Raw genomic sequence first — 25,718 nt, forward strand, 5'->3', positions numbered from 1 at the left:
AGCTATTTAACACATTTCTATATATATTTTTTTTTATTTGTTTAATTTAATATAAATATGTTGTTGTCATTGGTTAAGAATCGGATACATTTTGTTTTTTATTTTTTGTATGTTTATATTATATTGCGTTTGCATTGTGCAGAGCCTTTCACCACAGTTTCACTACTTTTTTTCACTACAAGTTTGCACTTGTTTGGTATTACCAAAGATTTTGAATGAATAAGTAAATAAAACCGGAAGTTCAATAGGGCAGTTTATTTTACAAAATAAAGGTCTTATCAGTTTCTCACTTTATTCGGCTGTAATGTTGCGTAAAAATTTTATTTGACTCCTGAAATCCCCAAATTTTAGTTTATTTATTAAGTGAGACTATCATCTATATGAGTTGTGAAACAGATTAATCCCATAAAAAAATGCTTGTTTTTTTTTTCTCTTATAGACTTGTAATTTAAAACATTTAATTCCGCGGCCATTGGGAGGAATGAACAGTTTGGTTTCCTGCTTCAGCTCTCCGCTGGCTGATGGCGGGTCTCCATCTCTCTCCCGCTAACACGTTACAGACTCCTTTTATCGTTTCTCAATGGGGTGAAATCGATTTAGACACACATCAACATTAAAACGAAAGCTTGATTATATTCTCTTGACACGGTTTACGGTAAACGCGAGGACAGAGTCGACTCCGTAACCGCATATCTCTTCTGTTGTGTTTTAAAATGGCTCCGGTTCAGATCGGTTCGGACGGGCAGCTGGTCCCCGCCGGTGGCCCGACTTCAGCCCCGCAGGCTCCTCCAGGAGCCCCGGCCACTCAAGGTGTCCGACTGAGTCTCTTGATCGAGTTTCTGCTGCAGCGAACCTACCATGAGATCACTCTGCTGGCTGAGCTGTGAGTTCATCAGATATCTGACTTGATGTGGTTAATCTGAGTGGAGTTAGATTTAGTTTGATATCTAACTTTATCTCTCCTGCACCTATAAGTATCCTCAATGTTGTTTTGGTTTTTCAGAACATGTCTGAGCACTGTCAGATATTCATTAGTCTTGTTATGAGATCAGTTTGTTTTGAGTTGTGCTCAGTCAGGCAGTTCAGTTAAAGAAAAGTGGAGAGAAATAGACGTTTTTGGAAGTATTTTAGCTAAAATCATATAAACTGCAACATATTGCTCTTCCTCCAGCAGATGTCCCTGAAGTTTATTGAACTACCAAAACACTAGTCATATGAAGAGAATATGTATAAAGATATTGCCTGTTTTGTTTTTAGTTTTTTTTCTGAGCCAAATGGTCTTTACAAGGTCTTGAAGTTCACTCTTCTAATTCTAGATGTAAAATGCCTGTGCTGTCATTTGACATTTTTTAACCATATCCTTGATGATTTTCACAGACTCCCACGAAAAACGGACATGGAAAGGTAAGAAATTGCCATGGTGGCGAAACATCTTTTATTCATTTGAAGCAGGATTATAAAATTGGTTGCATTATTCTCACATTTGAATGTTACTGACTTGACCCGTTTCTGACAGGAAAATTGAAATCGTTCAGTTTGCCAGTCGGTCACGGCAGCTCTTTGTACGTCTACTTGCTCTTGTGAAATGGGCAAGTAATGCTGGGAAGGTGGAGAAATGTGCGGTACGGGATCTGTTTCCTCATAATCATCAGGAGCTACGAGTTATTGTCATTGCTGTTGATGGAGAACTCATTCTTATCTCTGTTTTCAGATGATCTCCTCATTTCTGGATCAACAAGCATACTTATTTGTTGATACGGCCGACCGACTGGCATCGCTGGCCAGGGATGCATTGGTACATGCTCGTTTGCCTAGCTTTGCCATCCCATTTGCCATTGATGTACTCACCACGGGCTCTTACCCACGCCTGCCCACATGTATCCGGGTGAGTAGTCAAACCTTGAAGACCTATAAACCTAACCCTGACCTATCCTAACCCAATTTTTACAAGCGCAATTTACTGTCCTGTGTTGACATAATTCTTATTGAAATTGGAGGTTTTGGCGGGACATATCAAAGGGCTTGCCTTTGGAAGTGTTCGAGCGGCTATCTTGGTATGCCCAAACTGCCATAGAGCATCAATGATTGACACTGAAACACCCCCGTTTTACCGTCTCCAACCTGCAGATTCGACAGTTGCATTTTGCCCTCTAGTGACTCATATTTAATGTTTAATTGGCTTGTTATGGATAATATTTGTTACAAGGGAGGTGTCAGCATTCACCTGCCCCAGTGTTCAGTCTATCAGTGCAGCACAACAATCACCAAAGGAAGCAGGAAAACTGTCCAAAAGTTGTAATGTAAGTAGGAAAAGCTGAAATATCTTCTTGTTTAGGGTGTCAATATATCCTTACACCTGAAATGGGCTTTAAAAAAAGTCAGACCGGGATTAGGGATGGGCGATTAATCAAGTTTTATTTTCATTACGATTTTGGCTTCCAACGATTATAAAAACAAGATAATCGAGATAAAACGATTATTGTGCCACATTCCATTTTGCAATGAAACACCCCAGCATAATATCTTCTTTTATAATACTGCATATAGTCAAATAGTTGATTTTTGAAGTGGCAAGTTAAAGAGAATTTTACTTGCCTGATCGGACAAGCAGACTGAATAAATGCCAATAATGGAAAAACAGACTATATTTATGATAGCCTAGGCCTGTGTCACTTATTAGAACGTTCATATTCTTGTTCTGCTGTTGAAAATAATCCAGAGTGCATAATTTTATATTTCGCTAGCATTCTAGTAACAGCTGCACCCATTTCAAGTTCAAGGAAGTTTTTTAAAAAGTTCAATATATGCATGATGTTTACAAAGTCAATGAGTAATTCTGTTAAATAATCGTGATCTCAATATTGACCAAAATAATCATGATTATCATTTTTGTCATTATCGAGCAGCCCTAACCGGGATTTCTAAATCGCCTGAAATGGATTTGCTTGTTTTAATATTGAAGTGTTCTCTGTAGTCATACATGTATACATTTCATAAATACGTGTTCATTTGCCATTTAAACGTAATGTATAAGTTTAATTTTATCCAACTTTGCTTTGTGTGTCTCTCTTTCCGAGTATCCGCTGTGCGTGTGATAGAGGGAGAGCGCACTCTTATTCAAGTGACTGTAAGAACAAGGCACTTTTTTGATGAAAACATAAAACAAACACTTCAATGTTCACAATAAATAAGTCTGAAAATGTCTGTTTGTATCTTACCTTAGTTTCAGTGAACTTGTTTACATTCAGCTGATCTGTTTGCCACTGAAGTTTGTTAGAGGTGGATACTGTTTGATACAGATATATGTAACTTACTCAAGGTTTCAAGAAACAGGAAAAATTCACGACTTTTAATTACGTGTGGGACGTTTGCATTGTAGGGATGTACATCTAGATTTCAGATATAAAATCGGCTATTAAATGATTGTTTACATGCTTAAATGAGATGGGGACATTGGAATGTTTGGGCATAGCAATATAGTGGCGAAGTTGGTTCACTGCTATGACGTCATGAGCAATCCAGTTCTAAATATATATCAGTGATTAGACTACTGTTAAAAATAACTTGTATACAAGATATATCACTTATGTATATTTGAATTCAATAAATCTCCACGTTGTGGATCAGGGGATAGACATCATCTTCTGATGTCTGTTCTGTTCACCTCTCATTTGCTTTTAGGACACTGTTGGTTAGGTTTAGGTTAAAGTTTTAGTTTTTGGAGGTACTTTAACTCATTAAAACTTCATCTAATATTCACCTTAAAAATCTTGTCTGATTATCACACTATTTCACTCTCTCTTGGTGCCCCCTATGGATATTTTACTAGGAAACTGCAGCGATGAGTGTAATAAGGTGCTTAATTTTATACGTAATTGGAAAAATTTTGCCACAGTCATGTAATGTTCATGAGATCAGGCTGGAGAATGTTGTTTTTCTTTTTCAGGACAAAATTATTCCTCCAGACCCTATAACCAAAGCAGAGAAGCATACCACACTAAATCAGCTGAATCAAATCTTGCGGCATCGACTAGTCACCACTGACTTACCCCCACAGCTGGCCAACTTAACCGTGGGTAAGTTCCAGGTCCACACACCTACTGGTATTCTATGCAGGAATTTGTTTCTGAACTTTTACTATTAGGCTACTTTGTTTTATCAATGTTCTGTATAACTATTAAATATCTTGCTTGTTTTTTATGCTTGTTACTTCTTTCCTTGTCAAGCCAATGGCCGAGTGAAGTTTCGTGTCGAAGGGGAATTTGAGGCTACACTGACTGTTATGGGAGACGATCCTGATATCCCCTGGAGATTACTTAAACTAGAGATTCTAGTCGAAGACAAGGAGACTGGAGGTAAGACATTCTCAGTGTGTAGTACTTGCAGGCCATGAGCATGTGCCCTTGTGTTTACAACTTTTGTGATCTTGTTTTTTTATTTATTTTCAGATGGAAGGGCATTGGTCCACAGCATGCAGGTGAACTTTATCCATGAGCTTGTACAGTCCCGCCTGTTTGGAGATGACAAGCCTCTTCAAGACATGTACAGTTGCCTTCGTATCCTTCCAGCATGAATTGGTTTCTGTGGTTTTGCAGACCAGTTGATTTGTTAACAATCAATTCCTGTTGTGGGTCAAACCCATAACCTTAGTTTTACTAGCCCAGATCTTTTGATGTACACTTACCAGTGTTACCAGCCTTTCTTTAAATCAAAATGTTAAGGTCATGAGGAACATACATCAAGTCAGGTGTGTCTTTAAAAGGTAGTTCCTGATCATTTAGATTGACTGACTGAGTTTATACAGTGCATCCGGAAAGTATTCACAGCGCTTAATTTTTTCCACATTTTGTTATGTTACAGCCTTAAGGTCAATATTTTGTTGAAGCACCTTTAGCACCAATTACAGCCTTGGCTCAGTTGGTAGAGTGGGTCGGCAACGAATCGCAGGATTGGTGGTTTGAATCCCAGCCCACACAACTCCACATGCCTTAGTGTACTTGGGCAAGACACTGAACCCCAAGTTGCTCCCAATGGCAGGCTAGTGCCTTGCATTATGAATGTATGATTATGTTGTATGAATGTGTGTATGAATGGGTGAATGTGTTACAGTGTAAAGTGCTTTGAATACCGTTAAGGTTAAAAAGGAACTATATAAGTGCAGACCTTTTACCATTTTTGTGTATGATGCTACAAGCTTGGCACACCTATTTTTGGGCAGTTTCTCCCATTCGTCTTTGCAGGACTTCTCAAGCTCCATCAGGTTGGATGGAGAGTGTCGGTGCACAGCCATTTTCAGATCTCTCCAGAGATGTTCAATCGGGTTCAAGTCTGGACTCTGGCTGGGCCACTCAAGGACATTCACAGAGTTGTCCCGGAGCCACTCCTTTGTTATATTGGCTGTGTGCTTAGGGTCGTTGTCCTGTTGGAAGATGAACCTTTGTCCCAGTCTGAGGTCCAGAGCGCTCTGGAGCAGGTTTTCATCAAGGATGTCTCTGTACATTGCTGCATTAATATTTCCCTCGATTAGTCTCCCAGTTCCTGCCGCTGAAAAACATGATGTTGCCACCACCATGCTTCACTGTAGGGATGGTATTGGCCAGGTGATGAGCGGTGCCTGGTTTCCTCCAGACGTAACGTTTGCCATTCAGGCCAAAGAGTTAAATTTTTATTTCATCAGACCAGAGAATTTTGTTTCTCATGGTCTGAGAGTCCTTCAGGTGCCTTTTGGCAAACTCCAGGCAGACTGTCATGTGCCTTTTATTGAGGAGTGGCTTCTGTCTGGCCACTCTACCATACAGACCTGATTGGTGGAGTGCTGCATAGATGGTTGTTCTTCTGGAAGGTTCTCCTCTCTCCACAGAGAAACGCTGGAGCTCTGTCAGAGTGACCATCGGGTTCTTGGTCACCTCCCTGTCTAAGGCCCGTCTCCCCCGATCGCTCAGTTTGGCTGGGCGGCCAGCTCTAGGAACATTCCTGGTGGTTCCAAACTTCCTCCATTTACAGATGATGGAGGCCACTGTGCTCATTGGGACCTTCAATTCTACAGACATTTTTCCTGTACCCTTCCCCAAATCTGTGCCTCGATACAATCCTGTCTCAGAGGTCTATAGAAAATTCCTTGGACTTCATGGCTTGCTTTGTGCTCTGACATGCACTGTTAACTGTGGGACCTTATATAGACAGATGTGTGCCTTTCCAAATCATGTCCAATCAACTGAATTTACCACAGGTGGACTCCAATCAAGTTGTAGAAACACCTCAAGGATGATCAGTGGAAACAGGATGCACCTGAGCTCAATTTTGAGTGTCATGGCAAAGGCTGTGAATACTTATGTACATGTGACTTTTTTCATTTTTTATTTTTAATAAATTTGCAAATATTTCAAACAAACTTCTTTCACATTGTCATTATGGGGTATTGTTTGTAGAATTTTGAGTAAAATAAGTAATTGAATCCATTTTGGAATAATGCTGTAACATAACAAAATGGGTAAAAAGTGAAGCGCTGTTAATACTTCACTTTATATGCAAGTGAGTCACGTATTATTTCCTTGATGAATGGTATCAGATTCATTTTGCCTATCACTGCAGCTCGAGGTGTTGCACTCCCAGACTCTGATGTTAATAAGAGAGCGGTGGGGTGATCTAGTGCAGGTGGAGCGCTACATTCCTGCCAAGTGCCTGACGCTGTCTGTCTGGAAGTAGGTTTCAAAATGTGCAAATCTCAGTAGTGGGTGATTTTCTCTTCTTTGGATTTGGATCTAATGCTTTTGCCTTGTAGTCAACAGGTCCTGGGTAGAAGGACTGGCACGGCATCGGTGCACAAGGTCACAATCAAAATTGATGAGACTGATGGTTCCAAGCCATTACAGATCTCCCATGAGCCTCCACTGCCTGCCTGTGATTCCAGATTAATGGAAAGAGCCATGAAGGTGAGTATTGCCTTGAAGATGAGTTCTCGTTATCCCTTCTCAGTAGAGCTAATGATACATGGAAAGCTGATCAAGTCTTTTTGTTTCTGTTCTTTCTGTAGATTGATCATCTCTCAGTGGAAAAGCTTTTGATTGACAGTGTACATGCCCGCTCAAATCAGAAACTGCAGGAACTCAAAGCCATCCTGAAAAGTAGCAACCCCAGTGACAACTGTGAGCCTTACCATTACACCACAGAGAGCTTCACTCAGCCAGTGCTTGCTGTGGCCTTTAGTATGATAAAATGGAATGTTTTGCAGTGATTAACTAGTCTGATTTAAGATAATTATGTAAAAGAGACCATTATTGCCAATATGTATATTTATACGTCACAGCCTTGAGTGCCTTAATGCGTTTATAAAACAGACTCGTTATTTTAGTGTCGTTTATTTTTCAGCCTTCATCGAGACGGCCCTACCCACACTGGTCATACCAATACTGGAGCCCTGCGGCCGATCTGAGTGTCTCCACATATTTGTTGATTTGCACTCGGGGATGTTTCAGCCAATGCTCTATGGAGTCGGTTAGTCACAGATCCATTCAAGTGAATTCGGTTCACATCACAGTTTGTTTGAACAAATGATATCATTGAAACTTAACGTGCTTTCCAGATCAGTCCATGTTGGACGACATTGAGAAGAACATCAACGATGACATGAAGCGCATGGTCACATGGTTACAGCAGCTAAAGTAAGCTTCTTTTTTTTTTGCTCTTGGTGTGTTTCCATCATAACGGTATCAGTGGCTGATCGTAAGTGTATTTTGTTTCAAATAGGTTCTGGCTGGGAGAGCAGAGGTGTCGACAGTCTGTGAAGCATCTTCCCACACTGTGCACAGACACTCTCCATCTGTCCAATTCAACCAATCACCCTGTGGGCAACCTGACAAAACATCGCCTCTTCATTAAACTCACCCGCCTTCCACAATACTATATTGTAAATGGCAAAAAAAATTATCTAGTGAAGGAATATTCCTTTTGTAGCAAATGAAATAAAAACTAACATATTTTTTCAATTTAAGAGTATTCTGTTCTTAACCACATAAAATAATTTTGAATTGTCAAAATTTCTGTCTGTGGTAATTGACCACATATGTAGATCTCGTTTTGAACCCTGAAAACATTCTTTTAAACTTATGAGGGATTGCCTACTATGCTTCAGTAGTTAGTGGTACCCAGTGCACGCATAGTAGAGTGTGGCGTACAACATTTAACAATTGTTCCTCTTTTACAAGGAACTTACTAAAGGCTTGTGTGTACTGACTCCATCTCATCGTCTCTCAACGTTTCTCAGGTGGTGGAGATGTTTGAAGTGGCTAGCAGTCTAACAGAGCTACAGTATAAGTATTACTTCCTGTCTGTGAGTCAGATGGAGGGTGAGGATGGGCTGCCCTCTGCTCAGCTTTTGCAGCAATTTAAGCCCAACCTGGAGGAGCTGGTGCAGGATATTTCTTATGGTCGAATAGCTCGGCTTGGGGCCAAAAGGAAGGTATACTGAACTAAATATGCTAACCCAAATATTATTGTACACTCTGTTCTGTTGTATGGCTCTACAGGAGAGCAGTCTTGAGTGGCAAAGTTGTTCAGTTGAAGCTTAAGTATGTAACTTTTTCGGTGTTAAATACGTTCTCCTATCCCAGCTAAATATGGAGAGACAACAAGTAAACTGTCAACACAGTGTCTCTGTGGCACTATGAAAATTCCACTGTTTGTTTTGTGCAACCCGTTTTGATAGACAACAACAATGACTCAATGAACCAATGGTGCGAGTTGGGGGCTGGGCTACTGTTTTGTTTGATCAAAGACAAAGCCATTTTCAGAAAGCTGTTTTGAAAATAATGTGTCTTTTTGCAATTCCATTTGGAAAGATACATTTCAGCTTTAATGCATAACTTTATATCTGTGGCAGTCGATTTAATGCATTAATTTTGTGCAATTTAATGATATAAAAAATATTGCGTGAAAACAATTAATGCAATTAATCATACATCCATAAATTCTGTAATAATTAATGTTCCTACTTTTGGAGCAATTCAAGTTACATTTTCCACCTTGATGTAGTAGGGGGTATTCAGGTCTGCAGCTGCACAGGCAACACGCCTTGTCAAACCAACGAGCAGGCAGCTTAGCCTTCCACAGACACGCTTTTGCATAGCTAGACAGAGCAGGCATCTCAAAAAGCATTTTGTTCATATAATTAAGATGGCATAGTAAAAACACAGCATTTAGGACTATGAAAACTAGTGAGATGCTCAAAGTGTCCATCTGATGCTCGTGTACATAATCCAAAAATAAAAATAGAGCAGAGGGTTATAGGGTAACAGGATAATAATAGGGTTTGTTCAATGAAATGGAAATAAGACTAACAATATTTTGACTTTTAAATACACTTTGTATTGTCTAAATACTTGATTGTTGCCACAATATATATTTTTAATTTAATTTATTTGAATAGACTGAATAGTAATATTATATATTTATAATTATTTGAATGATCATATTCAAAATTATCTTTATTTTGGGGCCTTTCAAAGTAAACATTTATGCGATTTAATTCGATTTATTGATCGGCACATCGTGTAATTAATTTTGATTATAATTTTTTAAACGATTGACGCAGTAAAAGAGGTGGTTTCTTCTTTTTATAGGCCCTTTTAAACTGGTGTCTTTTTAATGTTATTTTTGTTATATGTAATCAATAAGCTTGTTTTGGTCACTCCACAGTTGTCAGGAGAGCAAAATGCCATTGAACCGAAGAAACCCAAGAGGTCTGGAGAGATGTGTGCCTTCAATAAGGAATTGGCCCACCTGGTGGCCATGTGTGACACCAACATGCCCCTCATTGGACTACGATGTGAGGTACTGAATAGGAATGGGTCAGAATTAACTTTAAATTCCTCCCCTTTAAAGCACTGCTACTTAAAATATTAGAGACACAGCATCTCAAATGGGGTTTTTCGCATGCTAACAGTGTGTTGAAATTTTAATTTCGGTCATACTTTGTACTACATATGCATTAGAAGACAAAGAAAGGCTTTGTTTGTTTTCTTATATGAAGCTTTCTTTTATGAATGTGTCACATTTGGTGCTTATTAATTGTTCTTGGTCTCTGCCTTTTCCCCTCACATAGTTGTCCAATATGGAGATTCCTCATCAGGGGGTTCAGGTTGAGGGAGACGGCTGTAGCCATGCCATTCGCATTCTAAAGTAAGATTTAACCCTTGATAATATCAGTTCAGCATCTCTTATAAAGCTGATAAACCAGACTAGCACACATGAATATGAATTGCAGTTTGCTTTTGGCATTTTCAAATATACTAATTACGTTCCCTTCATCACTCAGAGTTCCGCCTTCTAAGGGAGTGAATGAGGAAACAAGAAAAGCTCTAGAACGCACCCTGCTGGACTGCACGTTCAGACTGCAAGGCCGCAATAATCGCACCTGGGTGGCAGAATTGGTTTTTGCCAGTTGCCCTCTTAACAGCACATCTAGTAAAGAGCAAGGTAAAGACTGGAACTTGTACGCAAACAGCTTTCAAAACAATGCAAATTTGGGTATGTATTAAAGTTGTCTCTTTTTTTGGTATGTTGACCCAGCTTCCACACGGCATGTCTACTTGACGTACGAGAATCCCCTGTCAGAGCCAGTGGGTGGCAGGAAGGTGGTGGAAATGTTCTTGAATGACTGGAACAGCATCAGTCAGCTTTATGAATGTATTCTGGAGTTTTCACGCTCCTTACCTGGTATGTACCACTGTTAGACCACGTCCTTGCGCAATGTGACAAGCGTTGAATCGCATCCTTTTTTTGTCCATTTTGTCCTAACCAGATGTGGCTGTCAACAATGATGAGAGACAAGGCATTTTTTTTGTCCACTATTTTCTTTTTTTGTCACATCGCACTGGGTAAACTGACCAGAATGAAATCTCATTGCTCCAATTACATATACATTCCTAGCTGTTTATTAAACACCAAATATGTTGACAGATTTTTTTCTCTTTTCACTTTGTGCTGCATTTGACTTTCAGCGAGGTCAGAAAAATGATTAGACACTTGGCGCATTGTGCTTAGTATATTTTGTTACATACCGTTTATTGACATTTAACGTGTTCCTGTCATTATTTACTAATTTACCACTGTTTTATCAGTTGACTGACAAATTAGTGATTTAGATTCTCATATCTAGATATTCATCTAGTTATGAAAATATACATGACTTAGGAATGTTTTGAAGTGAAGCAGCATGCTCAGAACTTCCTTAATTGCCTGTAATTAATCACTATTAATCTACAATTTGCTCTCCAGAAATGCCCTCCTATTTGAGCTTTTTCTCAGAGATACGGCTGTATAATTACCGAAAGCTGGTTCTGTGTTATGGCAACTCCAAAGGCAGCTCGGTAAAAACCTTTTAATCTTAATATCATTTTATTAATGATAATCAATTGTAAAGAATATCTTTTTCTTTTATAATTTTGTCCAAAGCAGACTTGTTTCTTGACTACAATTTGTATCCTGTTACTCTTAGGTGACGATACAATGGAACTCGGTGACCCAGCGTTACCATCTGGCCCTGGGAACTGTGGGGCCCAACTCCGGCTGTAGCAACTGCCACAACATCATTCTTCACCAACTTCAAGAGATGTTCAACAAGACACCCAATGTAGTGCAACTTCTACAGGTATCTACAGCCCTTTTCTCACTAAATGACTGAAAAACTTTATTTAATTTAAACAGTTAAGCATAGTATGCATTTGGTATGCTTATTCACTGTATTTTTATTTAGACTTATTTAGCAACATGCAATGCAACAGGAATGCTACAACACAATCCTTTCATCATAAGGATATTCACATTTAAAGTTTAAAGAGTTAACAGCTGAGAGTACAACAGTAGAGTACAGTTTAAATTTTTTGCCATTATTGTGTAGCTTACTTTAAAAAAGTCTTGCTTAAGGAGACTCTTTCACTAGTATTTGTCAACCATGGGCTTTTCTATGGCCAGTGCTGTAGAAGACAGCAGGGGAGACAATAAACACTAATTTTATATAATGATGGTATTTAAAATTCTAGCAATATGCCCTTCTCTAGAGTTATTTTTTCTAGCTAACCAACAATGGACCATTGGAGAACTTTCCTGAGGTAAACGAGAAGCAATGATCGGAGCAGAGAATATATATGATGTGCTACTGTTTAAATTGACAGCAGCTGAAGTGATTTGACATACCGCGTTAAAAAATAAAAAATAAAAATCTACATTTATAGACCAAAAATGGTCAACAAGTTTGTTAAAAAACTGCTCATTGCAACTTATAACTTATTTTGATGAAGTGGGTCACATGTACTCTCAATTCACCAAGAAATATTAGAAAATTCAATGTGCATTATCCATTGGCAAGGCTCCCAGTAATTGTTGCAACTGACACAAAGGGGAACTACCACTTTTGTAAATCTGCAAAGCGAGCACTGGTATCGGCCGATCATGACAAAACAGCTTGTTATCAGCTGATGAATGGTTCTCTAGACAAGGGGTTTTCAAAATTTTTGGTGCCAAGGACCCCCAAATATCACCTTGCAAGGGACCCCCTATTAAAATGTATAAAGGTTGCTATACTGTATATTTTGGCCTGTATATTTATATAGATTAGAGAACATTTAAGTGTAATATTTATAAATTGCTTTTATATTGTTATTGTGCTAAAGCCAACAGATTAAAAAATATATATTTTTATCTTATTTATCTTTCATTGTGGCTCTCTTAAAATGTTGGCCTTTCATTTGTTCAACAGATCCAATCCATGTTTAATGGAAATTATTTATTGTTTGAACAGTAAAATAGATTTTGTACATTCTTTGAAACAATTCCTATGCAAATCAGTGATCTGATGACAAAATAAGCTGAGTAAGTTGCAAAATATTGGTTTATAGTTTTTGGTTAAATTTGGTATTGTATTGGACAAAAATGTTCATATCGGTGCATCCCTAATTAACTAGACAATATTTAGCCTACTTTGTAGTATGTTGACAGTGTATCTATTTTTCTACCTAAGAGTTGAGTAACGTTAAATGTATAAACCTGGAGAAACATTTAGATTTAAGTGAAATGTCAATTATTTAAATTTATAATGGTCTATCACTATTCATTAGTTTCTACTTCATTAGTAGTGTTGAATGATAGACTCAGTTCCTCTTTTTCTCAGGTGCTCTCAGATACTCAAGCTCCTCTCAATGCCATCAACAAGCTGCCCACAGTGCCAATGCTTGGTCTCACCCAAAGGACAAACACGGCTTACCAATGCTTCTCCATCCTACCCCAATCACCCACACACATCCGCCTGGCCTTCCGCAACATGTACTGCATTGACATTTACTGTCGTAGCAGAGGTGTAGTAGCCATCCGTGATGGGGCCTACAGTCTCTTCGACAACACCAAGATAGTTGAAGGCTTCTACCCTGCCCCTGGACTGAAGGTGGGTAGAGAATTTCAGGTGACACCTTAGTAAAGGTCAGCACAGGCATCAAGTTGAAGTCCAAACTCTGTTAGTATACAAGACCCTGTGTCCTGACTCAACCTGGCCAATATTGTCAAATGGTAAAACAATCATTCCTTATTACCACTTTAAGAAAGTAGACCAAGATGCACAGCTTTTAAACAGGCTTAATCAAAAATTAAGCACCATTTATTTCTTTGGGCACAACTTTTTCTATTAGGAAGTGCACTTTTACAAGCCCAAACCCGAAGCAAACCAAAAGTTTATGTATGAAAAACAGACACAGACCTGGTCAGCAACCCATGTTGCTTAGGCTTTCTTTTCTATGATTTTCCACAGACATTCTTGAACATGTTTGTGGACAGTAACCAGGATGCCCGAAGACGCTCAGTCAATGAGGATGACAACCCTCCCTCCCCGATAAGCATGGAAGACACATTCATGCCCCACACGCAAACGCAGCCTCCAGGCAGAGGGGTGTACCCGCCCCTCACATCGCCCCCCAACCCGTACCACGTCCCTCCTTCGCCGTCTATGATGGCAACGCAGTCTCCAGGTATGTGTGTGTGTCTCTCTAGTGTAAAATGCTTTTGCTCTGTCTGTGCCATAAGTGCTGCTCATACCACCATGGAGGAAGAGAATTGGCAGCAAGCAAGCATTCTCTCATCGGTGCCAAACCCATTGCAATAGCGTCCCACCAGCTCTCCCTATTTGTGGAATGTGGATATGCATGCTTTTGCCAGTCTGTCTGTGTGTGTTGACATCGTCACCATGCTCACCATGCACAGAATGCAGAGTTGAATGCACCTATCTAAAGAGGAGAAGCATGCTGACAGTCATACACGTGACCACCCATCTCAACAAGGGGCCTGCAGCTCCTGACCCGCTTTAGCTTCAGAGTGTGTAAAAGTGAGCGTGCAAGAAGGGGAGAGACATATGCTCTTGTCAAGGCCACTGATTGGTTAATTGTGTGCAGGGAACATCCATGCAGCCAATTCCCCTAGTGCTCTGCGGGCTCCTTCTCCTTTTGGGCCCACCCCTTCTCCCTCCTCTCTGGGCATTTCAATGGGGCAGACCTCCAACTTTGCCAGCCCGCATGGTAAGTGCATGGGAGGCCTGGATCCAGGGCTTTGTTGATTTGGCTTTCCTTCTTACCTCTGCCGTCCAGGGCTTTCAGGTGTTGATGGGCTGGGGCGATGCTGGTAAAAGATGTCTGACAATTGTAGTGTGCTCAAATGGGCACTTGCTTAATTGTTCTGCACTCATTTATAATCTTGTGCTTCTTTTGGTTTACATGACTGGTGGGACTGGGATGACAAAGCAATCTGAAACATATGCATGATTATATGGCACATATGTAAAATACAAAGTCAAATCTTAGTATTACTTTTCAACTAGAGGTCGACGCCGATTAATCGGCCGATTTTTAGAATTTGTTTACATAATCGGCATCGGCCAATATCCAAGTATATCAAGCCGATTATTAGGCAGGCGCATCTGTGGGCAGCCTAGTGTTGTTGTGGAACACGTGTTCGACGCACACTGCCCCTAGAGTCATTTTCCAGCAGAGTGAACAGACCTCATCCAGTGCCTAAGGAAGGAGCTAAGTTCCTTGGAGAAAACAGTAAGGATTAAATTTGTATAACTTCTTTATATTTAATTAAAAAATTTTGATATTTTACTGCCAACTTCGAGAAAAAACGCGACATGACGTTCGGCTACTTTGGATATTGATAGTGTAGTTGAAGTTGCATTATCACAGCAGAAGGGTTGCTATCATGTCACAATAAGCAAGCAAGAATTTTGCAATTACAGACAGTGAATCTGAGACTTTTATTTGTTCTGTTTGTGTGTATTATATTTGAGAGGGTTGTCACTCAATGCAGAGAAATAAGTATTAAAAAAATATACCAACGCGCACTATATGCTATTGAAGGACTGGCTTTGGTAATCTCGGACGTTACCGGTTCTGCTGTCGGTACTGGAGAAATTAAGAAAATACATTCTTTATTGCTATAAAGAGAAAGTAATTTTATCTCGCCAGCCATTTCTATGTATAATAATTCTATGAAACCATTTGTCTGTGATGCAATTTAGCTATTCAGAGAGAGAGAGAGAGAGAGAACACGAGCCCAGCTAAATGAGTGACAGAACTAAACATTCAAACGTAGCCTGGTTTAGATCTGTGATATTAGTCTGATTTTATTTTATATTTCGCCTTCCAAAGATTATAAAAATAATATTTATACATAAGCCGCATTCTGTCTAGCACAACTTCCTTCCCTTCACAGCGGTGTACTGACATTTCTCCCTAAAACTCAAACTTAACGTCAGAATCAGCACGATCGGTGATTGTTGTAAAATGCAGTCTAGCTACTGTTGCTAAATTGCGGGACGCGTTTAATAATAAAAAGAGCGCAAGAGATACCGTTCCCAAGGCGGCGCACGCTCCGAAACACACCGCAAAGAGACAAGCAAAGTATAGGCTATTTTGTGTTTCATGTGCGCGTATAAACGATCAACTATACACAAAAATGTCAAAACGACCGGCTTGGAGATTCACTTAAACACAGTTTATGTCTTAAATGGACGTAGTTATGGAAATAGTTGGGAGAAAATATGCTGCATCAGGAGCCTATTAGACTCGGTCTTAAAGGGGAAGCGGTCTAATGAACATGTTGACGATTGAGCCATTACTGCGAATCAAACAACAAAAGGCAAAGAGAAAATCACTTACAGCTCTTGAATGAATAACTTCTGCATTAATAAGCATTAATCTATCTATGATAAACTATGCAGTGTTATTTTACAATTGATTACTAGATTATTAGATTTCTTTTTAGACCACACCTGAGCAGTAATGTTAGTAGACCTTCCTGAAATGAAATCACTGTGCCTATATAACGTTTATCTTTGTTTAATATATATATATATATATATATATATATATTATAACAAAAAGAACCGTTAAGAATACCATTAAAGTACCGGATCGATAAGCAGTATCGGTAAGATAGTAATACCATTAAAACCTTAACGATACCCACCCCTAGTTATGCCTGTGCTTCTCTTGGATGCTCTGAATATTGGATTACGTGTCTGGATTGCCCCTTAATTAAAGCTGCATTTGGATCTCAACCTTCGTGTCTCGGAGCAGTTCGTAACACCTGCTTTGTTTATTTAATATATTTGTTATACATTATTTATACAATAGGTTTTTACATTATACATTTTTAATTTAAGTGTCAAGTGTTCAATAAATGTATTTGTTGAGAAATTTTGTCTATCTTAATTATTTGTGTTACATTTTATCTTTCAAATAAAAGGTTCAAATAAGAGGTTAAAAACAAGCACATATCGGCCAAAATAAATCGGCTGCATTAATTGGCCATCGGCCGACCAGGATTTCAAAAGATCGGCATCGGCCTGAAAAAAACAATATTGGTCGACCTCTATTTTTAACCAGATTGAGTTGCTTACCTGAGTGATTTAAAAAAATACTTACTAATCATCTGTATAGCTGCATGTAATTTAAAGGGGTCATGTCATAAAGAATAAAAATGTCCTTTAAATTTTGACACATAAGAGGTAATTGTACCATAAAAAAATACTTAAAATTTTAGAATTCAAAAATGCCTCATTTACATAAAAACATAGTTTTTATGTTTGTTTTTTTTTTTTTACTATTGAATAAGCAAAAATTTTACAAACTTCATCATCATTGGTATAACCAAATCATATCTCATAGTGTTTCAGGAATATCTCACTTTTTTGTTTTTAGTACAATTATGAGATTTGAGAAACGCATCAATTTCAATCGAAAAATGCTTGAGTATGCTGAAAGTTAGAAAACTTTTGCTTATGAATGAAAAATGTTCCATACAAAGTAAAGCAGTTAACAATATATCCCATTGAATTGTTGCTATAGTACCAAATATTATCTTTTGAAACTGCAATTTCAGGGGGCTAAACTAAATAAGAATACCCTGCAAAAACTTTTTTTAACCCTGTTAATATAAGTATTGGGAAGCAACAGTGTGCTGACTTAGTTCAGTTTTCAGTTATTCATTGTAATTTGTGTGTTTCACTCATACTGGGACATACTGTATAGCTTATCAGTGATTGTCTGGAGTGAGTACATTTAGTGGATTTTGTAAATCGCTTGCATGTTTTCATTGTTTTATTTTTGGAAAATAGAGTTCCACGTGTAATGGCGGGAGGTTGTTTGCTTTGCAAGATATTAGCCAACCAGAACAGTGAGCATGTGTTAAAACTATATTATGGGTAGGGCTAAACACATGTAGAAAAAGGTAATGTAAAACTACATTATGACTTTTTTTGTGCAGGAAACTTTTCTAGCATCTTATGTGAACCTCAAGGAATAAAAACGAAAATCCAAGTCATGACCCCTTTTAATGTTTGAGTGATTTGGTTGATCTATCAATTCCTAAAGATGACACCTATTTAACTTATATTTGCATGTATGTAAAATAGAACAGTGAATCGCAAATTACCTCAAAAAATGATGCATATATACCAAAGTGTTACATGCCACGATTCAATATCCAGAAGTATTATGATGTCATAATTGTGTAGTGAATGAATCTGCACCAAACAAGCCAGAGAGATCCAGTGTGACTGAGATGGACTGTATAACTGCGGTTTAGTACGGCTCCTAATAGAACAGGCTCCAGTGCACTGCCACTGAGAAATGTCCGTTTCGGAGTTTCTGCTGTATACCATCTGCTTCATGTTCAGAACTTTTCTTAACCGCAAAATATCCAAAATACAGTTAAATTAATCGAGAGACTGGCACTTTTAAGTGTCACAGACTAGATTTTCACAAAAAGCCAATTAAAAGAATTATTTTGAACACCTGTACATCAGTAGGTTGGTGGTCATTTAGTATTACCATCTCATACATCATTTCAAACCCATCTGATTTTTTTATTTATATTTTCCTGTGGAACAAAAGAAAATGTTTTAAATGTTCAAGTGCATGAACCATTGGTGTTGATGCAAAAACCTGCCAATGCACCAATTTTGAGTGTGCAAATTAGTTCGGAGAGCAATGAGTGATCTTTTTGGGCTGACTTTTCTCAAGGTGCCCAATGAAGATAGCTCATGGCTTGCACGATGTAGATGGGCATTGGATACACAAACACATTCTATAGCCAAGATAATGTTTCTAGAGCAAACATCAAGATGATGAACTATGGTCTAAATGTTTTTCATCTGTATTGCAGGAACTCTTGACCCCAGTTCACCATACACAATGGTGTCCGTCAGCCCAAGGGTTAGCACCTGGCCAGGCTCACCACAGGTTTCTGGACCCTCCCCTGGGGCTCGGATCCCTGGCATGTCACCAGGCAACCCTTCTTTGCACTCACCCATTCCAGATGCATCCCACTCCCCTCGAGCTGGAACAAGTAAGCCTAAAGACAGATCTGTAACGTTATCTATAATGTTCAAAATCAGTACAAGGATTTTATATTAGAGAAATAATGCATCTAATCTGAAGTATTAATAGTTTAATATAACAGTTTAGTTTTATATAATCGTTTTTATAACAGTAAATACAGTAATACACTTTTTACGTAACCTCAAAACATTTATCATGAAAATAATGTCATAATGCTAATAAATCTAATCTTAAAACATACAAAATACTGTGTTTGTATATGTAAAGTCATGTAAAAAAGAAAGTACACCCTCCTTGAATTCTATGGTTTTATGTATCAGGACATAATAAAAGTAATCTGGTCCTTAGCCGGTCTTAAAATTAGATAAATACAACCAAATAAAGAACAATAACACATGACATATTACATTGTCATGATTTATGTTTTAGGGGTCGGCTGTGGCTAAGTTGGTAGAGCGGGTCGGCCACAAATCGTTGGTGGTTCGAATCCCGGCACACACGACTCCACATGCCGAAGTGTCCTTGGGCAAAACACTGAACCCAAAGTTGCTCCCAGCGCCTTGCATGGTAGCTCTGCCGCCATTGGTGTATGAGTGTGTGTGTGTGTGTGTGTGTGTGTGTGTCACAGTCTAAAGCGCTTTGAATACCGTTAAGTTTAAAAAGGCGCTATATAAGTGCAGACAATTTACCATTTAATAAAGCCAAAATGGAGAAGCCATTTTTGAAAAACTAAATGCACCCTGATGGCTTCCATAGGAATTAAGAGGCTAAGTAGTAGCCAGGAGTTGCAAATCAAGTGACCACCTCTATTAAAGCCAAAGTTTTAGCAGTTTGCTGGTCTGGAGCATTCAGGTGTGTGTTAACACATTGCCAAGAAGGAAAGACATCAGCAATGATCTTAGAGAAGCAATTGTTGCTGCCCATCAATCTGGGAAGAGTTACAAGGCCATTTCCAAACAATTTAAAGTCCATCATTGTACAGTGAGAAAGATTATTCACAAGTGGAAAACATTCAAGACAGTTGCCAATCTTCCTAGGAGTGGATGTCCCAGCAAATTCACCCCAAGGTGAGACTGTGGCGGGCTCAGAGAAATTGCAAAAAACCCAAGAGTTACATCTCCGACTCTACAGGCCTCAGTTAGCATGTTAAAGTTCATAACAGTACTATTAGAAAAGACTGAACAAGTTTGGTTCGTTTGGAAGGGTTGCCTGGAGAAAGCCTCTTCTCTCTAAAAAGAACACGGCAGCATGGCTTAGGTTTGCAAAGTTGCATCTGAACAAACCACAAGACTTCTGGAACAATGTCCTTTGGACAGATGAGACCAAAGTGGATATGTTTTGCCATAATGCACAGTGCCACATTTGGCGAGAACCAAACACAGCATATCAGCACAAACACCTCATACCAACTGTCAAGCAGTTGTGGAGTGGTGGAGGGGTGATGATTTGGGCTTGTTTTGCAGCTACAGGACCTGGGCACCTTGCAGTCATTGAGTTGACCATGAACTCCTCTGTAAAAAAAAGTATTCTAGAGTCAAATGTGAGGCCATCTGTCCGAAAGCTAATGCTTAGCCTAAATTGGGTCATGTAACAGGTCAATTATCCCAAGCACACCATCAAATCTACAACAGAATGAATGAAAAGAAAAGAATCAAGATGTTGCAATGGCCCAGTCAATGTCCAGACCTCAACCCAATTGATATTCTGTGGCAGGACCTTAAGAACGCTGTGCATAAACAAATGCCCGTAAACCTCAATGAACTGAAGCAATGTTGTAAAGAAGAGTGGGCCAAAATTCCTTCACAACGATGTGAGAAACTGATAGTCATACAGAAAACGATTATTTGAAGCTATTGCTGCTAAAGGAGGTTCTACAAGCTATTGAAACATAAGGTGTACTTAGTTTTTCAAACACGGATTCTCCATTTTGGCTTTATTGTCTTTAAATAAATCATGACACAGTGTAATATGTCATGTGTTGTTCATCTGAGGTTATATTTACCTAATTTTAAAGGCTGCCAAGGACAAGATGATTTTTATTATATCCTGATACATAAAACCATAGAGTTCAAGGAGGGAATACTTTTCTTTTTCAAATTGCTGTATTGATTTTTAAGTGGAATAAAATTAACCAGTTATGTTCTTGACAGTTTTTGTGAGATTCACTCAAATTACAAAAACATTATCATGCTAGATTTGATGTAAATGATGACGGAATTGTAATTTTTGGAAAACAATTCCTTCAAGCAGTATTTGGTATCTGGGTTAGTTCAGTCAATCTTTGTATGTGTGTGCAGATTCCCAGGCCATGCCAACAAATATGCCTCCTCCCCGTAAACTGCCTCAACGGTCCTGGGCCGCCTCCATTCCTACCATCCTCACCCACAGCAAATTGCATGTGCTGCTGCTGCCTTCACCCATGCCATGCCCTGTGCCAGGGCTAGCAGGCAGCTACCTGTGCTCACCTCTGGAGCGTTTTCTGGGCTCGGTCATCATGAGGCGACACCTACAGAGAATCATTCAGTTAGAACCCAATGTTAGTCATAAACTGTCCTATGATATAACCACATAATACACTTAGTATCATCGGAATAATATGATTTTGCTAGTACGCTGTAATAGTATTTTAACCGACTACCTTCTCTCCGCAGCTCACTATTGTGAACTCCAATGAACCAGGTGTCATCATGTTTAAGACAGAAGTGCTAAAGTGTAGGGTTTCACTGAACCCCAAATCCTACCAGACTCTACAGTTAAAAGTCACACCGGAAAACACTGGACCCTGGTCACAGGAGGAGCTGCAGGTCCTGGAGAAGTTCTTTGAGACCAGGGTAGAACATGAACTCTTTGCATCAGAACTTTGTTCTAGTCATTAACATTTATTCACGTCCAAGAATTTGTTGATTTTCTCTTTCATGTTCACCATAGGTTGCAGGACCACCCTTTAAATACAACACACTAAATGCCTTCACAAAATTGTTGGGGGCTCCTACCAACATACTCCGAGATTGTGTTCGCATTATGAAATTGGAGTTGGTAAGAAAAAATTACATTGGTTTGTTTTTATGTGTGTTGCGTGCATAGATTTGGAAACTTGATCAGTCCTTGGTTTGTCCTCTAGTTCCCAGACCAAGCGGTCCAGCTGAATTGGAATGTGCAGTTCTGTCTGACCATCCCACCCAGTGCTCCTCCTATTGCCCCTCCAGGAACCATTGCTGTCGTGCTCAAAACCAAGATGCTCTTTTTTGTAAGTGATTCAGTCACTGATGAGTGATTGAACTCTTTGCAAAAACACAATAATTATTAGGAATATTATGAAAATGTAGCCACTTCTAAATTTTCAGGACAAAAGAATAAAATTACAAGTTTGACCCAAGAAAATTGAGGTTGCGAGAATGGATTTTGACAACTGGTGGTGGAAAAGGCTGATAACCGATTAATCCAGTATATATAAAATATATTTCTCGAATGATAAAATGTTTTCTTTGTCTTTACTTTGACGAGCATAGGCATAGAGTCCAAAATGAACAAAACCCCATATGTAGAATATTATTCAACCAAAATCCCAATAATAATCAGAAAAATTTGATTTAGTGCATATTATGGAACTTTTGACAAGCCTGAAACATACCGGGGACCTCTATTTTGAAATGACAAACTAGGATTTAAATGCGTTATATATCCAAATTGTGTGTGTTTGTGTTTTTATATATATGTATTTGGGCTGTCAATCGATTAAAATTTTTTCATCGAATTAATTACATGGTGTCCCGATTAATTAATCGCGTATACAAATATTTGCTGAGAAAGCCCCTCATATAACAATAACTCAATATATAATGATTATACATATTTATATCAATATATAATTATACATAGTTATATATTTTTTTTTTCAATATTTAAAGATATATATATATATATATATATATAATTAAAATGCTTTAAATTCCTGTAGCAGAAGAGTTGATCATTGATAAAGCCGCTTTTTTTATGGCCTTAGAATACAATGTATTGTTTACTACCATATTATTGATCATAAGTCAATCATTGGCATACAGTTCACAGCAATCCATTTCACAAGTGACTTTGTCAATCAGTTCGAGATTTATTATGAGGGCTTGTTTAAGAGCCTGTCAATTTACACCTACGTCAGACGTTTCTGGTGCGTTGCATCATAAACATAAAATGTTTAGGTCACTGTGTCAAGTTAAATATAGTTTGATACTCAATCTTTAAACACGTCTTGAGATCCCTTAGATCGCATTTGCGCTCCGTGTTTTGAACGCAAGAATGTAACGCAAGTTTGTGATATAAATAACAATCTTAAGACAAATATAAATGTTAGACTCCCAAACATTACTTCTGCAAATAGAAAAAATTAGAATAGAAGAACAGGATGCTCTGCAAGAGATGGCATTGCTCCCACAAAGCCCCCCACTGAGTCAGTCTGAGATTACATAAAGAGACAGAAGCAATTGAGACAGCCTAAAAATATAAAAGAACTGTGGTGAATTCTTCAAGAAGCTTGTTAAATCCTATCTGCTAACAGCTAAGAAAAACTGTGTCCAGGTGTACCTAGGAGAATTGGGGCTGTTTTAAAGTCAAAGGTTGTCACAAAATATTGATTTAGCTTTTTTTTAATGTTTACTGGACTTTGTATGATGTTAATTGATAAATGAAAACAATTTATGGCATTATTTTTGAAGACATCTTCACTATGCAACATTTTTCACAAGTGCCTAAAACTTTTGCACATTACGGAGTTGTAATAAAAACTAAAAATGTAATAATTTGCTCTGCCTCTGAAATAAATTTTCTTTTTTGCTGATGTTTTGAATATATCTTATTTTCCAACCACTGCTCGAACCAACTGGCTCAATTCTGCAATATAATCAATCCAATCAATTCCCAATGGATAAAAGGAAGTACCACCACCATAATTTTGTTCTTATTCATTGTCCTGTTTCACTTTGAAATAAATTGGATTATAAATCAGAAGTAAAATGGGTTGACTGTAACACTTCTTTTCAATAAGCATTAGAGGGATTATTCTTCATACGATCTCCATTTAGTTTTTGGAACTAATATTCTGTCCATTGATCAGCCAGAAAATTGTGTTTGGTTGTAAGTGTTAAACCAAATCCAGGTGTACCCTAGGACTTGTACAGTGTTTGAAGTTTACTGTGGATTCCTCATTTGTAATAACTCTTCTACAGCTCCAGCTGACCCAAAGGATTCCGGTACCCCAGGAACCCATCAGCATCATAGTGCCCATTGTGTATGATATGGCCACTGGACTGACACAACAGGCTGATATACCCCGCCAGCACAGCTCTTCGGGGGCCGCAGCCCTGATGGTCAGCTCCATCCTCAGGAGGTTCAATGAGCACCATCCACCAAGACCAGGTTAACACATTAATCATGTTCATTTATTAATAATGCACATTCCAATTTTTCTTGAGTCTTTTTATAGCATTGTTTAAAAGGGATAGTTCACCCAAAAATGAACACTGACATTTACTCACCTTCATGCTGTTCCAAATTACTTTCTTCTGTGGAACACATATGGAGATGTTTTGCAGAAAGACAGCTTCAGTAACCCTTTACTTTCAGTTTATAGTATAAAGATGCAATGAAAATTAATGGTGAAAGGAGACTAACATACTGCCTTTCTCCTGTGTTCCATGAAAGTAAATAATACAGTTTTGTAGCAAGATGAGGGTGAGCAAAGTATGACAAAATATTTTGTTTTAGGTGAACTCTATATATATTTTAATATGACAATCAGTATACTAGAGTGCTGTTATATTTGAGCCTTTTTGTCATTTGTTTTTCACAGTCCGATCTAATGTGACATCTTTTTCTTTAGGGGAGTGCACAATATTTGCAGCAGTTCATGAACTCATGGCTAATCTCACTCTGAATCCTGGTGGACGACCTTAACACAGTGTCTCTTATCAGGAAACCATTCCCCATCCTGATCAGTGAATAAATTCAGCCTTTATTCCTCTATGTCCAGGGACTTCAGGTTTTGTGTTGTATCCAATGAACTCTTCTTCTGGTGTATTATATTGTCATAAAAGGGAGCTGAAAATATGATGGATTTTGTTTTATTGTATTGTTATGAAGCATGTAAATTAACAAATGAAGCAAAAGCAGGACTAAAGCATAGTTCTGCTAACCAATTTATTTTTGTCAGATGCACTTCTTAAGGAAACGATTGTGATAGAAAAAAATGTTGAACTACAGCTGTATTTTTATTTCAGACTTTACAGAAATCTTAATTCTTGTCCTTTTTGTAATACAAGATATCAATACTATGTGGGTATTGGATTTGTTCTTTATCAGCACACTATTTAATTTTTTTTTATTGCATTACTTTATCTTTGTCTTAGCATACCTGTCACTTTGAATATTAGTGCTAAACTTTCTAATAAGCCCTGTTGTATTGTATTTGCATTGGAATCATGGAGATTTTTCTTGTTTGTGTTTATTACTATTTAATAAACATTAGAAACAACTCCGATTTCATAAATTATTAATTTAATAATTTATCAAATTTGTTTACAAAAATTAAGATCTATTTTTGAGAAAACAACATGAGAAAAGCTATGGCTGTTCTGTCATTATTTTTGTATTTTTTTGCAAAATATATCAAAGTTGTTTAACATTTGTAATGATACTTTTTTTTTTTTTTAAATTCAGAACTATAAAATGTTTATGAGAAATTATACAGTATATAGACACTTGCAGATTTTTTACAGATTAACTTTATGAAAAATGCTACAACACAAGATAAATCATCCTAAGAAGACGGTAACATTTTAAGATTTATCA

The 25,718-nt window shown here is 38.1% G+C and overlaps 1 protein-coding gene across 2 annotated transcripts; it reads left to right on the forward strand.

Moving 5' to 3' along the window:
* Positions 1–513: 513 nt before the first annotated feature.
* Positions 514–25,349, forward strand: LOC127658900 (mediator of RNA polymerase II transcription subunit 14-like). 2 transcript variants are annotated; one of them, XM_052148454.1, is made up of 30 exons: positions 514–883; positions 1,378–1,404; positions 1,517–1,622; positions 1,712–1,885; positions 3,947–4,076; positions 4,227–4,355; positions 4,449–4,556; positions 6,569–6,701; positions 6,782–6,932; positions 7,034–7,145; positions 7,369–7,494; positions 7,583–7,661; positions 7,747–7,906; positions 8,264–8,458; positions 9,694–9,828; positions 10,100–10,176; positions 10,313–10,473; positions 10,567–10,713; positions 11,275–11,366; positions 11,495–11,647; positions 13,166–13,435; positions 13,796–14,012; positions 14,433–14,555; positions 18,703–18,885; positions 21,176–21,414; positions 21,530–21,709; positions 21,807–21,914; positions 22,000–22,125; positions 24,098–24,287; positions 24,751–25,349. In XM_052148454.1, the coding sequence occupies exons 1-30, from the start codon at positions 714–716 to the stop codon at positions 24,822–24,824; spliced, it is 4,275 nt and encodes a 1,424-aa protein (XP_052004414.1). In that variant the 5' UTR covers positions 514–713; the 3' UTR covers positions 24,825–25,349. The 2 variants fall into 2 exon arrangements, with proteins under 2 accessions (XP_052004414.1, XP_052004415.1); XM_052148455.1 differs by lacking the exon at positions 14,433–14,555.
* Positions 25,350–25,718: the final 369 nt, after the last annotated feature.

The sequence above is a fragment of the Xyrauchen texanus genome, chromosome 18 (assembly GCF_025860055.1).
Source record: "Xyrauchen texanus isolate HMW12.3.18 chromosome 18, RBS_HiC_50CHRs, whole genome shotgun sequence".
Classification (NCBI taxonomy): Eukaryota; Metazoa; Chordata; class Actinopteri; order Cypriniformes; family Catostomidae; genus Xyrauchen; species Xyrauchen texanus.